The 15,216-nt window shown below is 47.6% G+C and overlaps 1 protein-coding gene across 1 annotated transcript in view; it reads right to left on the bottom strand.

Annotated features, from left to right (window-relative positions):
- Window positions 1-3,150, bottom strand: part of ASIC2 (acid sensing ion channel subunit 2) — a 251,989-nt gene extending 248,839 nt beyond the window's left edge. Inside the window, exon 1 of the mRNA XM_039885986.1 lies at window positions 1,250-3,150. Within this exon, the coding sequence (XP_039741920.1) occupies window positions 1,250-1,957 (708 nt within the window). The 5' untranslated portion in view covers window positions 1,958-3,150. The remainder of the gene's footprint in view (window positions 1-1,249) is intronic.
- Window positions 3,151-15,216: the final 12,066 nt, after the last annotated feature.

Genomic DNA, 15,216 nt, shown 5'->3' with positions numbered 1-15,216 from the left:
ACTTTACAAACAGGCTTAAAGCAAAACAAGGAGGGCAAGATTGAAGCCAGGGTCACCATGCTAGACAAACATGAGCCCAATCAGCCAATCAGAGGCCTGGCCTGATGTGCCAACAACACCTGTTGGAACCATGACATTTCTTTACCATCCCAGAAAAAGCTCTGATACAGATGAAACTGCCAGGAATGATGCATAAAGGCTGGTAAAATCACCATTAGAGCACTATAAATAAATTTACACACTAACCTTCCCTGCACTAGTGGAAAAGCCCAAACTCACCTAATGGGCATTTACGCACAAATGGCTGAACAGGCTAGTGCCATGCTGGAGCTTGGCACCAGAACTTCTCCTAGGCAGATCGCACAAGGCAGATACCTTCTGTCTGACAGCTGCGTTATCCAGACCCACAGCGTGGGGGAACCAGCACAGCAAATGGCTTACAAACTCTGAGCACAGCTTCTCCTGGGCCCGGCTGTTCATATTAATATCTCTGCCTCGCTGCTTTCCCCACTGCAGAGTGTTGGTTCGTCCAGACCGGAAGACCTATACTCCTGGTGGGGGCGAGGGCCCTGCTGGCACCCACCACTGCTCAATTGCCCTGGATGCTTAAGACGCAAGGACTTTTAAAAAGTAGCAGAAGGGACTGCTCCCTCCCCCACCAAACTAGCTACAGCTCCGATGTTAATTAATATTCTGAGAGTTTCCTCCGCAGTCCCCCTAGAATGGAAGGATCTTGAAACTCTGAAGCCAAAGACGCTTAGATAAAGTCCTAAGCTTGTTTAGGGTCTCTGCGTGCCTCTCCTGATGGCCCAATTTTGAAGAGCTTCTTACTGATCTTCCCAAACACAACAAGCTCACACTTAAGACATGCTTCTCTCTCTTCCCATTCCTTCAATCCAGATACAAGACAGCTTTCTGGAGTTCTGCGGCCCTGGAGGGTGAGGCTGGGGAGAAGTAGGGCTAGTATTCCCAGAAGGGACCGTAAGGAGCAGAGCTGAGAGCTTGAGAGCTGACACCGGAAGGAGAGAGGCTGGGATACAAGGGCGAGGCAACTCCTCCTACAGTTGTGTTCAACTTCCCGCAACCTGGAGGAGCGGACTCAGGGGACCCGAGAGTGGGTTCTGCTTTGGCATCACAGAATGATGTCACCGCAAGGGGCCTGGTGTCCAGTCCCCCGGGGAACAGGGGAGGTCCTGACTCTGGAGAATGGGAGAGCCTAGGGAACGGGTTCGCGCGGTGGGCAACTCACGGAAGAGAAGTTGTGCGGGCCGCAGAGCTCGCCGCGGTACTTGCAGGAGAGCAGCATGTCCTCGAGCTGGTGTCCCAGGCGGTCCATGAAGGCAGCGCTGATGCCCTCGAAGTGGCGCGGCGGCAGGAAGAGGCGGAAGTCCGCCAGCTTGCGGAACCACTGGCGGCGCGGCTCGTCGCCCCTCAGCAGCTCGCTGACCAGCGGGCGCGCGGTGCGGTTGGGTAGCAGTAGCCCCAGCCAGTGGCCGGCGTAGTAGAGGTCTCCCTTGGAGAGGCGCGGGAAGCGTAGCGGGTTGTTGTTGCACACGGTGACAGCCGGGAAGGGCAGCTGGCGACTCCACTCGCGGTGCACCCTCGTGTGCGACGGGAAGCTGAGCCAGTAGAGCAGGCGGTTCGAGGACCAGGACAGCAATAAGCCGAGGGACGTGCAGAAAGCCAGCACCCACAGTGCCCGCCGCTGGAAGGAGCCCCCAGCCGCCGTGCGCCCGGCGCACATGTGCCGCAGCCCGTGCAGTTTAGCGCGGCTCAGCGACGGCCGCCCCCTGCGGGCGACCCCTGGCCCCTGCAGCGCCCGCTCCCGCGCGCCGCCCCTGCTATCCACGGGCTGCCCGGCCGCCGCCACCGCCGCTGGCTCCTCGCGGGCCATGCGGAAGCGTCCCGGGCCGGTGAGCGCGGCCGCGGGCAGCCCGGCTCCGCCGCTCCGGCTCATTCATTCAGCCCGCAGCTGGCGGCAGCGGCGGCCCCGGCCGGGCGGAGCCGCCATGGGAGTCCGCAGCAGCAGTGGAAGCAGCAGCAGTAGCCGCGCGCAGCCCGCGCCAGGGAAGCGTGCGCCCGAAAGGAGCTCCGGTGGCGCGGCATGCCCTCCCGGCGCAGCCGCTGCCGCCTCCGCGGGCGCCCGCCCGGGACTGAGTGCCGCCTCGGCCCGCCGCCCCTGGCACTGGCCTCTACCCAACGCCTCCCAGGAGCTCCTGGCCCCTAGTCTTCCTAAAGGATGCCAGAAGCCGGCCACTACCTCTGGAGGGGCCCCACCAGGCGCAGCGTCTACAGTCCCTCGGCGCTGCGCCCACCTCTCCTCCCCTCGTCCTGGACCTTGGGGGACCCCGAGCTGAGTCCCCCCCTGCTCCGCCTAACCCCAGCTTTTACGCTGGTCTTGGGAGAGCAGCCACTCGACCACCATGCCTGATTTGGACATCCCTAAGGACCCTACTAGCCCGGCCCGTAGCCCAGCGGCGCTGGGACACGGGAGAGAAGTCGCCAGGGAACGAGCGCCCCCAGAGGTGCACCACGGCCTCTGGCTCGGCGGGTGGGGTGGGTGTGTACTGGGGTGAGTGGTCGCTCTGCTGATGCTGCCCTCTTTCCCTTCCCTCCAGGACCCTTCTCACTGCTCCTCGGGCTGCACTCGGCCGAGACCAGCTAAGCCTCCCCCAGGTCCCACGACCGAACCCTGTGTTTCGATGTGCCCGCTCTCGCCTGGAGCTGGGGGCGGGGCGGGGGGGGGTTGGGGCTCTCAGGGCGTCCTGCCAGAGGCTGCTGGCAACTGGGCCCCTCGAGGAGGCTGACCACAGGGAAGTGTCGCTTCTTCACCCGTCTCTCCGGGATGCCTCGAGTCCCCAGAAAGCCCGGCCTCGCTGTCCTCTGCCTCTTCTTCTCCCTGCCCCGGCGGTACCAGGAGCTAGGGACTGCGGAGCCCCGGCCTCTACCTCCCGGGGCTGACCCGAAGTCGCTGCTCCGCTCCTTTCTTCTCTGGAGACTCCAATGCCGCGGTGGCGGCGGCTCCGGCTGCACTCCTCTCTCGATTACTCGGCCTCTTCCGGCCCCAGGAGAACTTGGGCAGCAGCCGCGCGACGCTGGCGCTGCTGGGCTTCGAGCACCCGCTCCTCAGCTCGCTGTCCCCGCGGCTCCCGGCAGGCGGGGCGGCGGCGGTGGCGAGCGCTGTGCGCTCCTGGAAACGCGGTGCTGACGCGCCCCGGCTCCTCCTCGCTGCATTTTAATTCCTGGCCACTGTGGCCGCTGCACACCGAGCGGGAAACCTCTTGCTGGAGTCGGCCAGATGGGAGATGCACTGCACAGATGTGCGGGGCCACGCGGGAGGGCGGGGAGGGGGGAGGGCAATGCAGGCTGGTGGGAGAGATGTGGAATAGAAACATTGTGTTTAGTAGGGCCATGTGCAGACAAGTTTGAGAGCCCTTCAGACTGTGTGAGATGGGCTGCAGAGAGAGTCAGCCACTGGGGAGTGTGGGCATTTGAACAAGTGTGAGAATGGGGTATCATGCACCAAGTGTGGGTAGAATGTGCATGTGCGAATGGGTATTTCCGTGTATCTCTTGAGTGTGAGCTTATTTGCAGATACTGTACTCTGGCTATTTGAGTGTGTGTGGTGTGTGTAAGTGTCTGATAGTGTGTAAGTTCTGTGTGTGTGTATTTATTTAGTGGGTGGTGGGTACAAATGTGTGTGTTGATGTGTGGATGGATATCGGGATTTCTGGATGAGGGGTGTGTGTGTGTGTGTGTATGGGGGGGTGTAGATGAGTATGTGTGCTGAGGTGCTGCTTGCAGTGACTGGGCCTCTGACAGGTTGGACTCAGTTGGATAGCCTGCCCATTGAGCAGTCAGCCCAGCACGGCTGTCCTAGGAGGGCAGGAGAAGGGAATGTGACTTCCATGAAGAGGAGACTCCATCTCTGCCATTCGCACAGCCAGAGTCCTACAGTCAGTTGGCTGATGATGTTACCCTTCCCTCCTGGACAGGCCCAGGTTCTTCCACTAACCCCCGGGCACTTTTGTACACTTTCGTTTAGCCTTTTCTTATTCTCCCTTGGTGTGTTTGGGAGGATGGACGAAGTTTGTAGTGTGCAGCTAGTTCCATTTTGCAAGTGAGACTAGGGAGGCCAAGTACTTGCCCAAGGTTATACAGCTAGTAAGTGGTGGACAGGGATTCCGCACCCAGGTCCTCAAGCCCCTGTTCTTTCTACTGCACCACAGGATTTCACTGTTTGAACTCTCCGAGAAAAGTGTTTTGAGAGTAGGGCTGGAATCTTGCTCCTATAGCTGCATGGCAGTGTGTGTTGCACAGGTTTCTACCCATACTTCCCAAAAAATTGACTCACTGAGCCCTCACTGGGGCAGGTAGCACTTCCAGTCCCATAACTGCATGAAATAAAGAAGTTTTGTAGACATTTTCCACAGAGTAGATATTGTTGTGGGTCAAGTGGGAGTAGAGACAGTGTGAAGGGAGTCTGAGGGTAGGAGGGCACTGATGAAGTTGGAGAATTTGGGCCCAGAGAGGAAATTCACCCACTTTGTGATGACTTATTAGGGGCAGTCTGGGCATATCTGTTAAATGAGCACCAGGTGTCTGAGAAGTGGTGGGGTGGGATTTCCCTCCTCACTGACCCGGAAGACATCCTGTCAGCACAGCAAATCCTTGTATCTGGTCTCTGGAGAAGAGTACATCTGAGGCGTACACATCTCCACATCACCACTCACTCATACACGTACACACCAAAATGCGTAAATACAACACACATGCATACTGTACACACAAAGCCCTGGAGTCCCTTCTCATTCACCTGGAGAAGAAGCTACTGAAGTTGAGCTTTGCTGACATTCTGCTTTGGTTTCAGTTCCTTGAAGGTGTCTGTTGTTGGTTTGGAGGGGCATATTTCTGAATCTGACAGTTTTATGGGATCTCTAACAAAGGCTCACACACCAGTGTGTGGGGGAGGAGGGGTTCCCACAGTGACATACATCCCAGCCAAAGTGGGGCAACCTTGTGAGTTCAGTGCAGTTACTGATGAAACAGCCAGGGCGAGCATGTGATATCTTCCAGCATCATAACTGGGGTGGCATGAAGGTCTGTCTTATAGAAAACTTTAGGCTTTTTCTTTCCTGGCAGTTTCTCCCTTTAAATGTACACATGCTGCTTTGGTTGTGCAAGTGTCTTCTCTGCTATGGGTTTTTCTGTTAATTCTCTGGACAGTGTGCTTCTGCAGAGAGAGAAGGGGTATCCTATACAGGCTCCAGGGGTCTTGGCACAGAAATCCAGAGGTAGGCACAGGGACAGCTAGTGACTGCGAGCAACGGTCTCTTTATGGCACATGTATACAGTGTGGTTTCTATGCTGCCCAAAATACCCACCACCTCCTCCCCAGCCAATACTTTGACCAGCTTGGCGAAGTTCTATTCTTTCTTCAAATCCTAGCTTAAGCACTGCATCCTAAGTAATTGACTTGATACCTCCATCATTGCCCCTGTCGTAGCACCTTGTCATTGCTTGTGTCCAGGATTTTCTTCTGGACATGAGCCCTTTGAGGACAGAGACTACTTCTTATTCATATTTGTGTCCCTACCACTTAGTACAGTGCCCTGGCACATTGATAAAACACATTGAGACAAAGGAAGAAGGGAAAAGAACTAAGGTTGTTTGAAAACTCTATATGTCAGGCACTGAACCAGGCACATAAACATATTTTATTTAATTTCTCACTCCAACCCTGCAGGGAGGTATTTTTCGCCCTCTTTTTTACAGTTGTTGAACCAAGGGCTTGGAAAGCAGGAATTGAACTTAGCTCTAACTCATTACGAAGTCCAAGATTTTCCCTCTCCATCATTTGTCTTTCAATATATTATGATGCATAACAATAACATAATAATAAATGTAGAACTTTCTAAGTACTGGGGCCTATTCTAAGTAACTTACACTTAAAACAAGTGTCCTAAGTGTTTTAAGTGTTTAATCCTCACAATAATCCTGTGAGATAAATACTATTATTTTCTCTCTTTTGAAGTGAGAGAATCCTTACCACAGAGAGGTTGAGTTACTCACCCTAAGCCACACAGCTCCTAGCAGGAGAGCAGCCTTTGAATCCAGGCAGTGTGGCTCCATGTCCCTGTGCTCTCAAGCCCTACACCATACCATCTCTGCCTGCAGAGCTGCGCTGACACAACAGCTCATGTGAATTAGCTTTTCCATCCTGGCAGACTCACTGGCCAGAAAAACAAATTCACGAGGCAGTGCATGAGCTGACCCACATAACCTATCCACCAAGAAATTAGAATTTAGCATCGCGATTTCCCAATAATAAGCTTTTAAGAAAATCTCTTTTCTTGTTTATCTTTGAAACATCTGTTGCTCCACACCTGGCATCCTGGCATTCTGTGTGGTGTTTGTGTGCAGTGGCAGAAGGGTCGGCCAGCCAGCCACATTCTGCGGTATGACCAGCACCATTAATTATAAGCTCTTTCTCCCATGAAATTACTTTGTTGTGAGGGAAAGGTCCACTTAAGACAATGTGATTTTTTTGGTAATTGAGTTTTAGGAGCTAACACTTTTGTTGGCTAGATCGGGCTTCACTGAAGGCCCCAATGTTCCTGTTTATTTCAAGCCTACTACTCAGGGACTCAGCACTAGAAAGTGTCTGAGGTACCATCTAACGCTGCTCCTGACTTACTATAAAAAATTCTATACACCCCTTCAATGACAGTCCACTGGTGACCCATCCTATTCTGGAACACCTGGCAATGTTTACAGGTTCTTCCTTTCATCAAATTGAAACGTCTCCTTTTGAATTTCTTCCTATTCTCCTAATTTATCCCTGGATAGCCATACAAAATAAGTTTGATCTTCCTTCCACATGAGAACCCTTCAAAATACTTTATGGAATCAGAGTACTTCAATGCTGAAAGGGGCTCTAGTGGTCTACCTACCTATCTAGCAAAGCCTTACAATAGTTTTTTCTTCTCTAGGCTAAATGTCACCAGTTCCTTCAACTTTCCTTCTGTATATTCTGCTCTTGGGATGGGATCTTGGTTGTCAACATCCTTAAAATGTGACCCTCCAGCCCTACAGAGGGTGAGCCCACCAAGCCCTTTATTCTTAACCTGGTCTTTGCGGCCCCTGAGCTCCCTCCTGATGGTCATAGATTCTTATTTGTCCTCTCACCCCCGGGATTTAGTGGAGGTGGTGGGTGGGGAGAAGGGACACTAAGCGATGGATTCTTGGTATCCCTGCTTAGAATGCCGAGGGTACATTTTTTAGGACTCTGCTGCTCCTGGTGATGAGTCCACACTATTTTTAGTATTAGAGTTCATTGATATGATGAGGCAGGTAGGCTTTTGGGGTCTGCCTATGAATCTCACTCTCCTTTCTCTTCGTCTTTCTTTTTCCGTCTCTGTACTACCCGTGGATCTCTTTCACTCTGTCTCCCTCTTTCTTCTTTCCCTCCCCTTTCTCTTCTCCATAACCTTTTCTTGAAGCCTATCTGTCCTCTCTGACACCATCTTATCATCTCATGCTATTGGTGGCCTCTGGAGTTATGGAGGTGGCCGCAGTGTCACAGGACCTGAGCAAATGTCCAGTGGTCATGATAAAGATTCCTGTGTTGTTGAAAAAGAATGAGGAGGATGTCTCCACCGTGGATTTAGCTCATTGCACACTTATTTTTCCCACCCCTTCCGTCTTCCCATAATGAGGCTGACACTGCAGCTGCTGTTCCATCCCACCTTCTCACGTGCTTTGGTGTTTCCAGTGCTTTTCCTCTCACTCTGAGGCTTTCTGCTATCACACTTGGCCTCACCTAGCTCTCTCTTCTGGGCTCATTCTTAGACTCGTTGTTTTTTTTGTTGTTGTTTTTTGTATTTTTGCCCTTTTGGTCATTCCCATTTTACTTGAGTTCAAGCTCTCAGCTGCTCATCCTTCACCACCACTAAATCTGAGAGGTAAAAGGAAAGTGGGGGCCCACAACCCTCAGGGGCACAAGGATCAGGTCCAGGGAAGAGGGCAGGTAGGTTCACATGCCCTAGGGCTGGAGGGAGCTCTGCTGAAGCTACACATTGAAAGGCAAATTGTGAGAGGCTGGAGCTGGAGATAAGATCTAATTTAACCCTTTCATTGTCAGGGGAGGAAGCAGAGGTTCAGAGAGGGGAGAGGCTAGCTCTAAATGACACAGATTGATACTGATAAACACAGAACCAGAACCCAAATTCTAACTCCGCTTCATTCTCTGCTCAGCCTATGAAATAACTTTTTAAAAATCCATTTCGAAATCAGTAATGTAGTCACATGGTTCAAAAAGAAGAGAAAAGAGTCTAGTAAAAAGTATCTTTACTGCTACCCCTCCCCTGGCCACTCATTTTTTCCTCCCTGAAGGCAACTAATGCTATCAATTTGTTTCATAATCTATTAGCGATCCTTTATGAATATATATGTGTGTATAGTCTCCATATGTCCCTTTTCTTACACAAATGGTTGCATTCCGTGAATACCATTTACTAGAGTAATTGTATTTCATGTTCTTTACATCTTTTCCCCTTGTATTTTCAGCTATTTTAGGGCTGCCTTCCTCTGGCACCTCATTCCAACTTCTGTTAATTTTCCTCAACTTCGCATTTCACATTGTCCTGCTTTCCCATCCAAAAAAGGACAGTGGGTACCATGACAAGGTGGTACACAGAGCTTGGTATTTTATGATCAGATTTTTTGTTAACTGTTTGCTAGATACACTGATGGATGGACGCTCTCATGTGGATAATCTCGAACAGCAGGTAATGCAAAGATATGTTCTCTTTTGCCTCTGAGGTGTATTACCTGACATATTTGCATAAGATTTAATTTTCTGGTCATATATTTTTAGGCTAATTATAACACACACACACACACACACACACACACGCACACTCACACATAATTGAGCATTCTGAGCACACAGCTCTTGGTTTGGGAAGGTCCAAACATGCATTGGTTGGCAGAGAAAGCTAGTTTGGGATTCAGGAGTTTCTGTGACTAATATATCGAGAAGATAAAACTGCTAAGGAGAGAACCAGAGGGTGTTAGTGCCAAAAGTGATCTTAATGAGCATATAACTGAACTAAGGAGAGGAAATTGACGCACACAGTTTAGTGACTTGCCCCTGGTCACTGGGAAGTTGATCCGATGATGGTACTGATGATAATGGTGATGATGAAAGTGATATCGGTGATAATGATATTCAATAACTGACATCGAGCACTAACTATGTGTCAGGCATCGTGTTCAATGAACATGAATTAACTCATTTAATCCCCCCGACAGCAATTCTACAAGATATGTACCACCATTATAGCTCTTCTACACAGGAGGAAACTGAGGCAGAGATTGGATAAGTAATTTGTCTGTTAAGTGGCTGGCTTCAAACCCAAGTATTTTGGTTCTAGAGTATAGGGTCTTAATTAAGTTGGTTGTAATTAGTTGAAAGTAATGACTGTTGCTGATATTTATCGGGCACCTAGACTATGTCATACACTGTCCTTAGCACTAGGAACACAGCGTCTACTCAGATGTGGTCTCTGCTTTAGCTGACAGTCCAGTGGGGGACCTGGGTAAAAAAAAAATAGATAATTTTAATAATGCATGATAAATATTATGCCAGAGATAAGCACAGAATGTTGAAAGGGTCCAGAAGAGAGCTCTCCCTTCTATTGGTCTGAGAGCTGTCACCACATACATTCTTTGTTTTCCTCAGAATTTCTCCATTCATTTTCATTTTCTCGCCCCAGCTCATGGAGAACTACGTGGCCTCTCCCAGAAGGTCCAACTTTTGAGCCCGGATCTGGGGCTAAGGCAGCACCAGCACAGCCCCATGGTGAGGATGCCTTCATACTCTTTGTCCACAATGTCCCCATCCATGTCTTCTTCCTGAGGTGGGTTCTGTATCCCTGATGATGTCATATTGACGTTTACTTTCTAGATTCAGGCCACCTCAACAATGAATCTCTCTTCCCTCCCTCAGCAGAGCTTTGCCTATTACTGACTTAGCCTGGGTCTAGGCTTGAATAATTGGGTCTTGGTTGTAACTTGGGCTATAAAGTTAGCAGAGAAATGGAGCTTTGCACATTTTTCTACCCAATTTCCTCTCCCATACACATAACAAAACTCTCATTAAAATAGTTAAGCGCAATAACCTTCTCCAGCACTTACCATCCACTTATATAATGAAAAGGCATTCAGTTAAAATAGGATTTAATGCAATATATAACCCCAGATACAATTAGACATTTTATTCACAGTTCCTTGACTGTCCCCTTAACTGTTTTCAGTCATGACTTAATCTTGTCCTGACTCTCACCTCCCCTTTGGGGAGCATTAACTAACTAGCTCTGAATCTCTCTGACAGACAGATCTTCTGCAGTGACTCAGAGATTTAAGACCAGGTTGATTTGTCACCTCCATTCTGGCTTCTCTTCCTCCTAGCCACAACTGTCCTTGGTCTCAGCCACTAGAGGTTGGTTATCTCTCTTTCCCTTATAAATGACCTGGCCAAATCACTGCCACAGGTTTCTCTGCTCCTAGTTTATCTTGCCTGTCCACCAAAGGGAGGAGCAAGAAGGGAGGGATTTAGTACACTCTTTTGTTGTGGTCTGGGCCTCTGTGACTATCCAAACAGAAGACAGGAAGCAGAGGGCAGTATAGGGAAGGTAGAACAGGGAGGGGAAGAGGAGAAGTGGGGAGTAAGTGACAGGGGAGGAGAGGAGAGGACAGTAACACAGAGTACCAACCAGGTACCTACTACGTACTGTGTATCCCATGTAATGATTCTTCACAGCAACTGTCCCAGCTGGATAATATTATCCCCATTTTACAGATCTGGAGACCTAGAAACTCTTTCCAACCTTATTCTCCCTGTTGCTGGTTTAAACACAGCTTAAACCAGAATAATAGCCATAATCACATAATGCAACCATTCACCAAGCTAGACGTCAGGCACTGAGTTAAGCGTCATTTTCCAAATGAAGAAAATGGGGCTCAGAGAGGTAGTTACTTGCCTAGAGATGAAGTTACATACACAGTGTATGTCACACGGTGACAGAGCCAGGATTCCAACCCAGGTCTGACTCCAACGATCTGGTACTTATTAGAAAGGTAGGAAATTGGGAGTTCAGAAAGAGATAAGACAAAGTGGGTGGCAGCATAATTCGAAGTTTTGCAAAAACCTTTGGGGAGATGAAGGAAGTGAAAACAAGCTAGATTCTCAGTATCTGCTGTGTGTGCATCTGGAGCTATGTTCTTCCCAGCTTCAGTGTGAGCCATCATGAGCAGAGCTAAAAATATATATGCCCAGTGGTTGAGAAGAGGTTTAGGGATGTACCCATGGGTATAAGTGCCAGGCTGGACCAAATAAGTTAGAGAAGGCCACACAAAATATTTCCTCTCTTACTAAGAGCCATCACATGACCACAAAGTGGGAACTCACTTTTAACAAACCACAGGTTTCAGCCTATCTTTCTCTGTCTCCCTTCCTCCTTCCCTCTGTCCCTCCCCTTCTTTCCTTCCTTCCTACCTCCCTCCCTCCTTCCTCCTCCTCTCCTCCCCTTCCACTCTCCTTTTCCTCCTTCCTTCTCCTTTCTTTCTCCTTCCTTCCTCCTCAAGTCTTTTCCTTTTTCTGTTCTCTCTCCCACTTTTTCCTCCTTCCTTTCCCTTCCTCCCTTTCTCCTTCCCTTCCTCCCTTCCCTTCCTCTCTCCTCCTCCCTCCTCCCTCCTCCTCCCTTTTCCTTCCTTCCTTCCTTCCTTCCTTCCTTCCTTCCTTCCTTCTTTCCTGATCTCTGCCTTGCTTTCTCCTTTCTAATCAGTATTTACTTAGCCCAACAGTACTTAAGCTGACTCATTCAATATTTCTCAGCAGCCTACAGCACTAATACAACATTAGATTCGAAAGTTTTCTGGAAGTGTTTGGAGTTATAAAGGCAAATTCATAAGCTTGATGTGTAACCAGAGCATAAAACACTTCATAACCTTTGACCTTGTAATCTCATACCCTAGTAGATTCCCTGAGGAAATAATCCCATAACAAACAAACAAACAAGTACAAAGGTATTCACAGTGAGGCTTTTCATGATAGAAGAGAAAAAAAAAATTAAATATAGTTCACATGCCCAACCTAGGGGAATGACCAAGCAAATGATGGTGATGGTGATATTATGTCATTGGAAAATGATGTCATTTTAAAGAAAAGAACAGACAAGGATGCCAGAGTGTTGAGTTATATATGAAATAGCACCGAGGAAAGAGATCTGAGCATGAAGGGCACACCCAGCCTGCTCACCGCTTTAGGGAAACATGTCTTTGGACATGAACAATGGTCAGGGGAGAGTTAGGAAAGACAGGATTTACTAACAAATAGGTTATTTTGGTAAGGTTATGTGGATTTTAGATGAACAAACAAAACCCATGAAACTCACCAGAGCCAAGCTTGGAAAGAAGGCACATTGGAAGCAGAAGGTACTCTAGTGGTATCACCGGATTACGGGCCACTGCAGCCCTGGACCTCTTGGCCAGCCTCACTGTCCTCTACACCCCACACTGCCCATCAACCAGTGAACGTGAGCCACAGATGCTGCCCTGATGTGGATGCCTACAATCATCCCGAACCATGTTCCTTCTGGCTTCTGACTCCTGGATCTCCCTCCTCCTGCATTATCAGGCTCCACCAGGATCCCCACCTTAGTCTCTATCCCTTCTGAACAAAATCTCATCAATGACTCACATGATGCTCTGTCACCAAATAGTGACCCATAATAAAAACTGACTCAGAGGCTAGACTGTCCCCAGTAAGGAAGAGTTATTTGGATGAGGATTGCCTCTGAGGTGCTTTTTTTCTTGTGTCCTTTCTGCTTACTGCTTCTCTATCATCTGTTACCAGTCTCTGCTGGAGACCTTACTCTGACTTGTGATTAAACTCATGGCTGGACAACTTGAGGTGGTGCACTTGACCCTGGCCGGACCTCAGTAGCATGAAGGACCTGAGCACTTTCACAAACTACAACCATGCTTCTGTCGTTAACTATAGCTAGAATTCCCCTTGGTCTTGGCGCCCATGATACTCTTCTTTTTAGTTTAGAGGCAGTGCGAGGAGATGAGGACAAACGCCATTTGAGCAATCACAATGCACATCACAAAATCAATAATGATAATAATAGCCTTAATTAATTGAGGATAGTAATATAGCAGGCATGCTAGGAACTTTCATGCATTATCTCATTTAATCCCCAAAGTAAACCTAATAAAGTAGAGGTTATTCTTTCTATTTGTGTCAAGGAGGAATCTGTGACTGAGAGATAGCAAGTGGATTATTTAAGGTCCAACTCAGGTTTTGCTGATGTCAAATCCTCTTTCTCCCTGCCCCCAATTTTGTGATTCCAGACACTAAAGATACCACCGCACAGTTTAAGCATGAGTGAGCCCCTGTCTCTTCACAGAGGCTGCTTATTCTTACTTTATGTACAATCCTGATAACATGCTCCGTTGTTTGTTTTTCAGGCTTTCAGCAGAATAGAAATAATATCTGTTATGAAAAGAAGCAAGTAAACTTAAGATTCAGGAGTACCAATAGAATGTATAGCTGAAGCCCAACAACAAAGGAGAAAACAAAACAACTATAAAAACATACAAGGACTAAAAAAATGATGCCATTTAATGTTGGGCAAACTCCACACATTTCAAAAAAATGTCCTGAAATCTTTTAGTCCAAAATAATAGTTAGAACTTTATAATGATGGCCTTGAGTCACCAAGATTACATTTTGTTCTATACAATTTGCAGAAGAATATAGGAAAGGATGGAATATATTGCAGAAGGTGTTTTAGCCAAATGGTTCCATTAAAAAAAAGTTGGTGCTTAAGAAATCCATAAATCTTGGAAACACTGGCTATTCAGAAAAATGACTTATTTCTTTGGGAGAGACAGTCTGAATAACAAAGGCTTTACTCTCTCATTGGTCCATTGTTTCCGCCATCACCTTGAACCAAGTTTCTCTGTTGTCATTTTGTTTGATGGCCAAACAATGAGTTGGTACGTGGCTTCACATTCCAAACTGGTTACCTTGCTGCCAGTTGGGTTATGTAACAGGTGTTTAGTCCTATAAAAGAGAGTTTTGTGGTGTTTAAATGTTTCTATCTCTTTTCTGTTTCTTAAATGAAAAACAATGGACTAATTTTCACCATTTTTTTTTTCCCCTGCAGGAAGAAACGATAAAGGTGAAATGGAATTTTATTTGAGGAAAACAGTGCTAGCGTTCATGTCTCCATTAGAAACATTTCAGAGTTTTGTTCTGTAGGACTTGGAAGTCTTCTGTAATAGGTGACAGCAGACTTCTGACTTACAGAGGGATGTCATAGAAGCTCATCGATTAGCTTCCCAAATACGAACTTCCGTTGGAGTGTCTTTTCTTTGTGTGTATGTGTCTGCTTTTCCCTTTTGCATACAGAGAAATGCAAAATGTCTATACTGCTTTGTGAAGTATTGAAAACATCTTTTAAATTTGGAACTGGAATTTTACTCAGGGAGAGACATTTCAGTCATGAATTCTAAGTCTCCCTTTTACCTGTAAATCTTGGAATTATTCTCAACTAAGCCCTCACCATACCACGTTCCATACATTATCAAAGGCTGTGGATGCTGTCTCCTAAATCATTCTCAAGTCCATGATCTGTGTGACCCACTGTCTCTACTGCTATCTTGGTTCAGGCCCTCCTGGTCTACAGCTTATAGCTTACCCTGTTATGTACAGTTCTCAACTTATGTAAAGCATTTGGCACAGAGCTTGGCATATAGTAAGCACTCAGTAAATATTTGTTGAATAATAAATAGTAGTTGCCATCATTAACCATCAAACTTCTGCCAGTGCACTTACCCATAATTGCATAGTGGCTGTTAACTCTTTTAAGATTTCCTATTCACTGTAGCAAATAGGTTCTACTTTGCTAGGATGTCAGCTTCATGAAGAAAGAGATCCAGAGTTTGTCCACTGGTGTATCCTACACATCCTCAAAAGGGCCTGGTACACAGTAGACCTCAATAACATTTTTGTTGATTGCTGGCTTTCCTCATTTGGCTCTTGTGAAGGTCAAAAGTGATGATATATATGAAATACTTTAAAGTATAAACACCTTGCTATTATCTTATCAATCTAGGAATTGTCCTTTTATTTATACTTTTTGT

Source organism: Pteropus medius, unplaced genomic scaffold (assembly GCF_902729225.1).
Source record: "Pteropus medius unplaced genomic scaffold, Ma_sr-lr_union100, whole genome shotgun sequence".
In the NCBI taxonomy this organism is placed as follows: domain Eukaryota; kingdom Metazoa; phylum Chordata; class Mammalia; order Chiroptera; family Pteropodidae; genus Pteropus; species Pteropus medius.
Note: the sequence above shows the minus strand (reverse complement) of the source record. Positions and strands in the feature narration are given on the sequence as shown.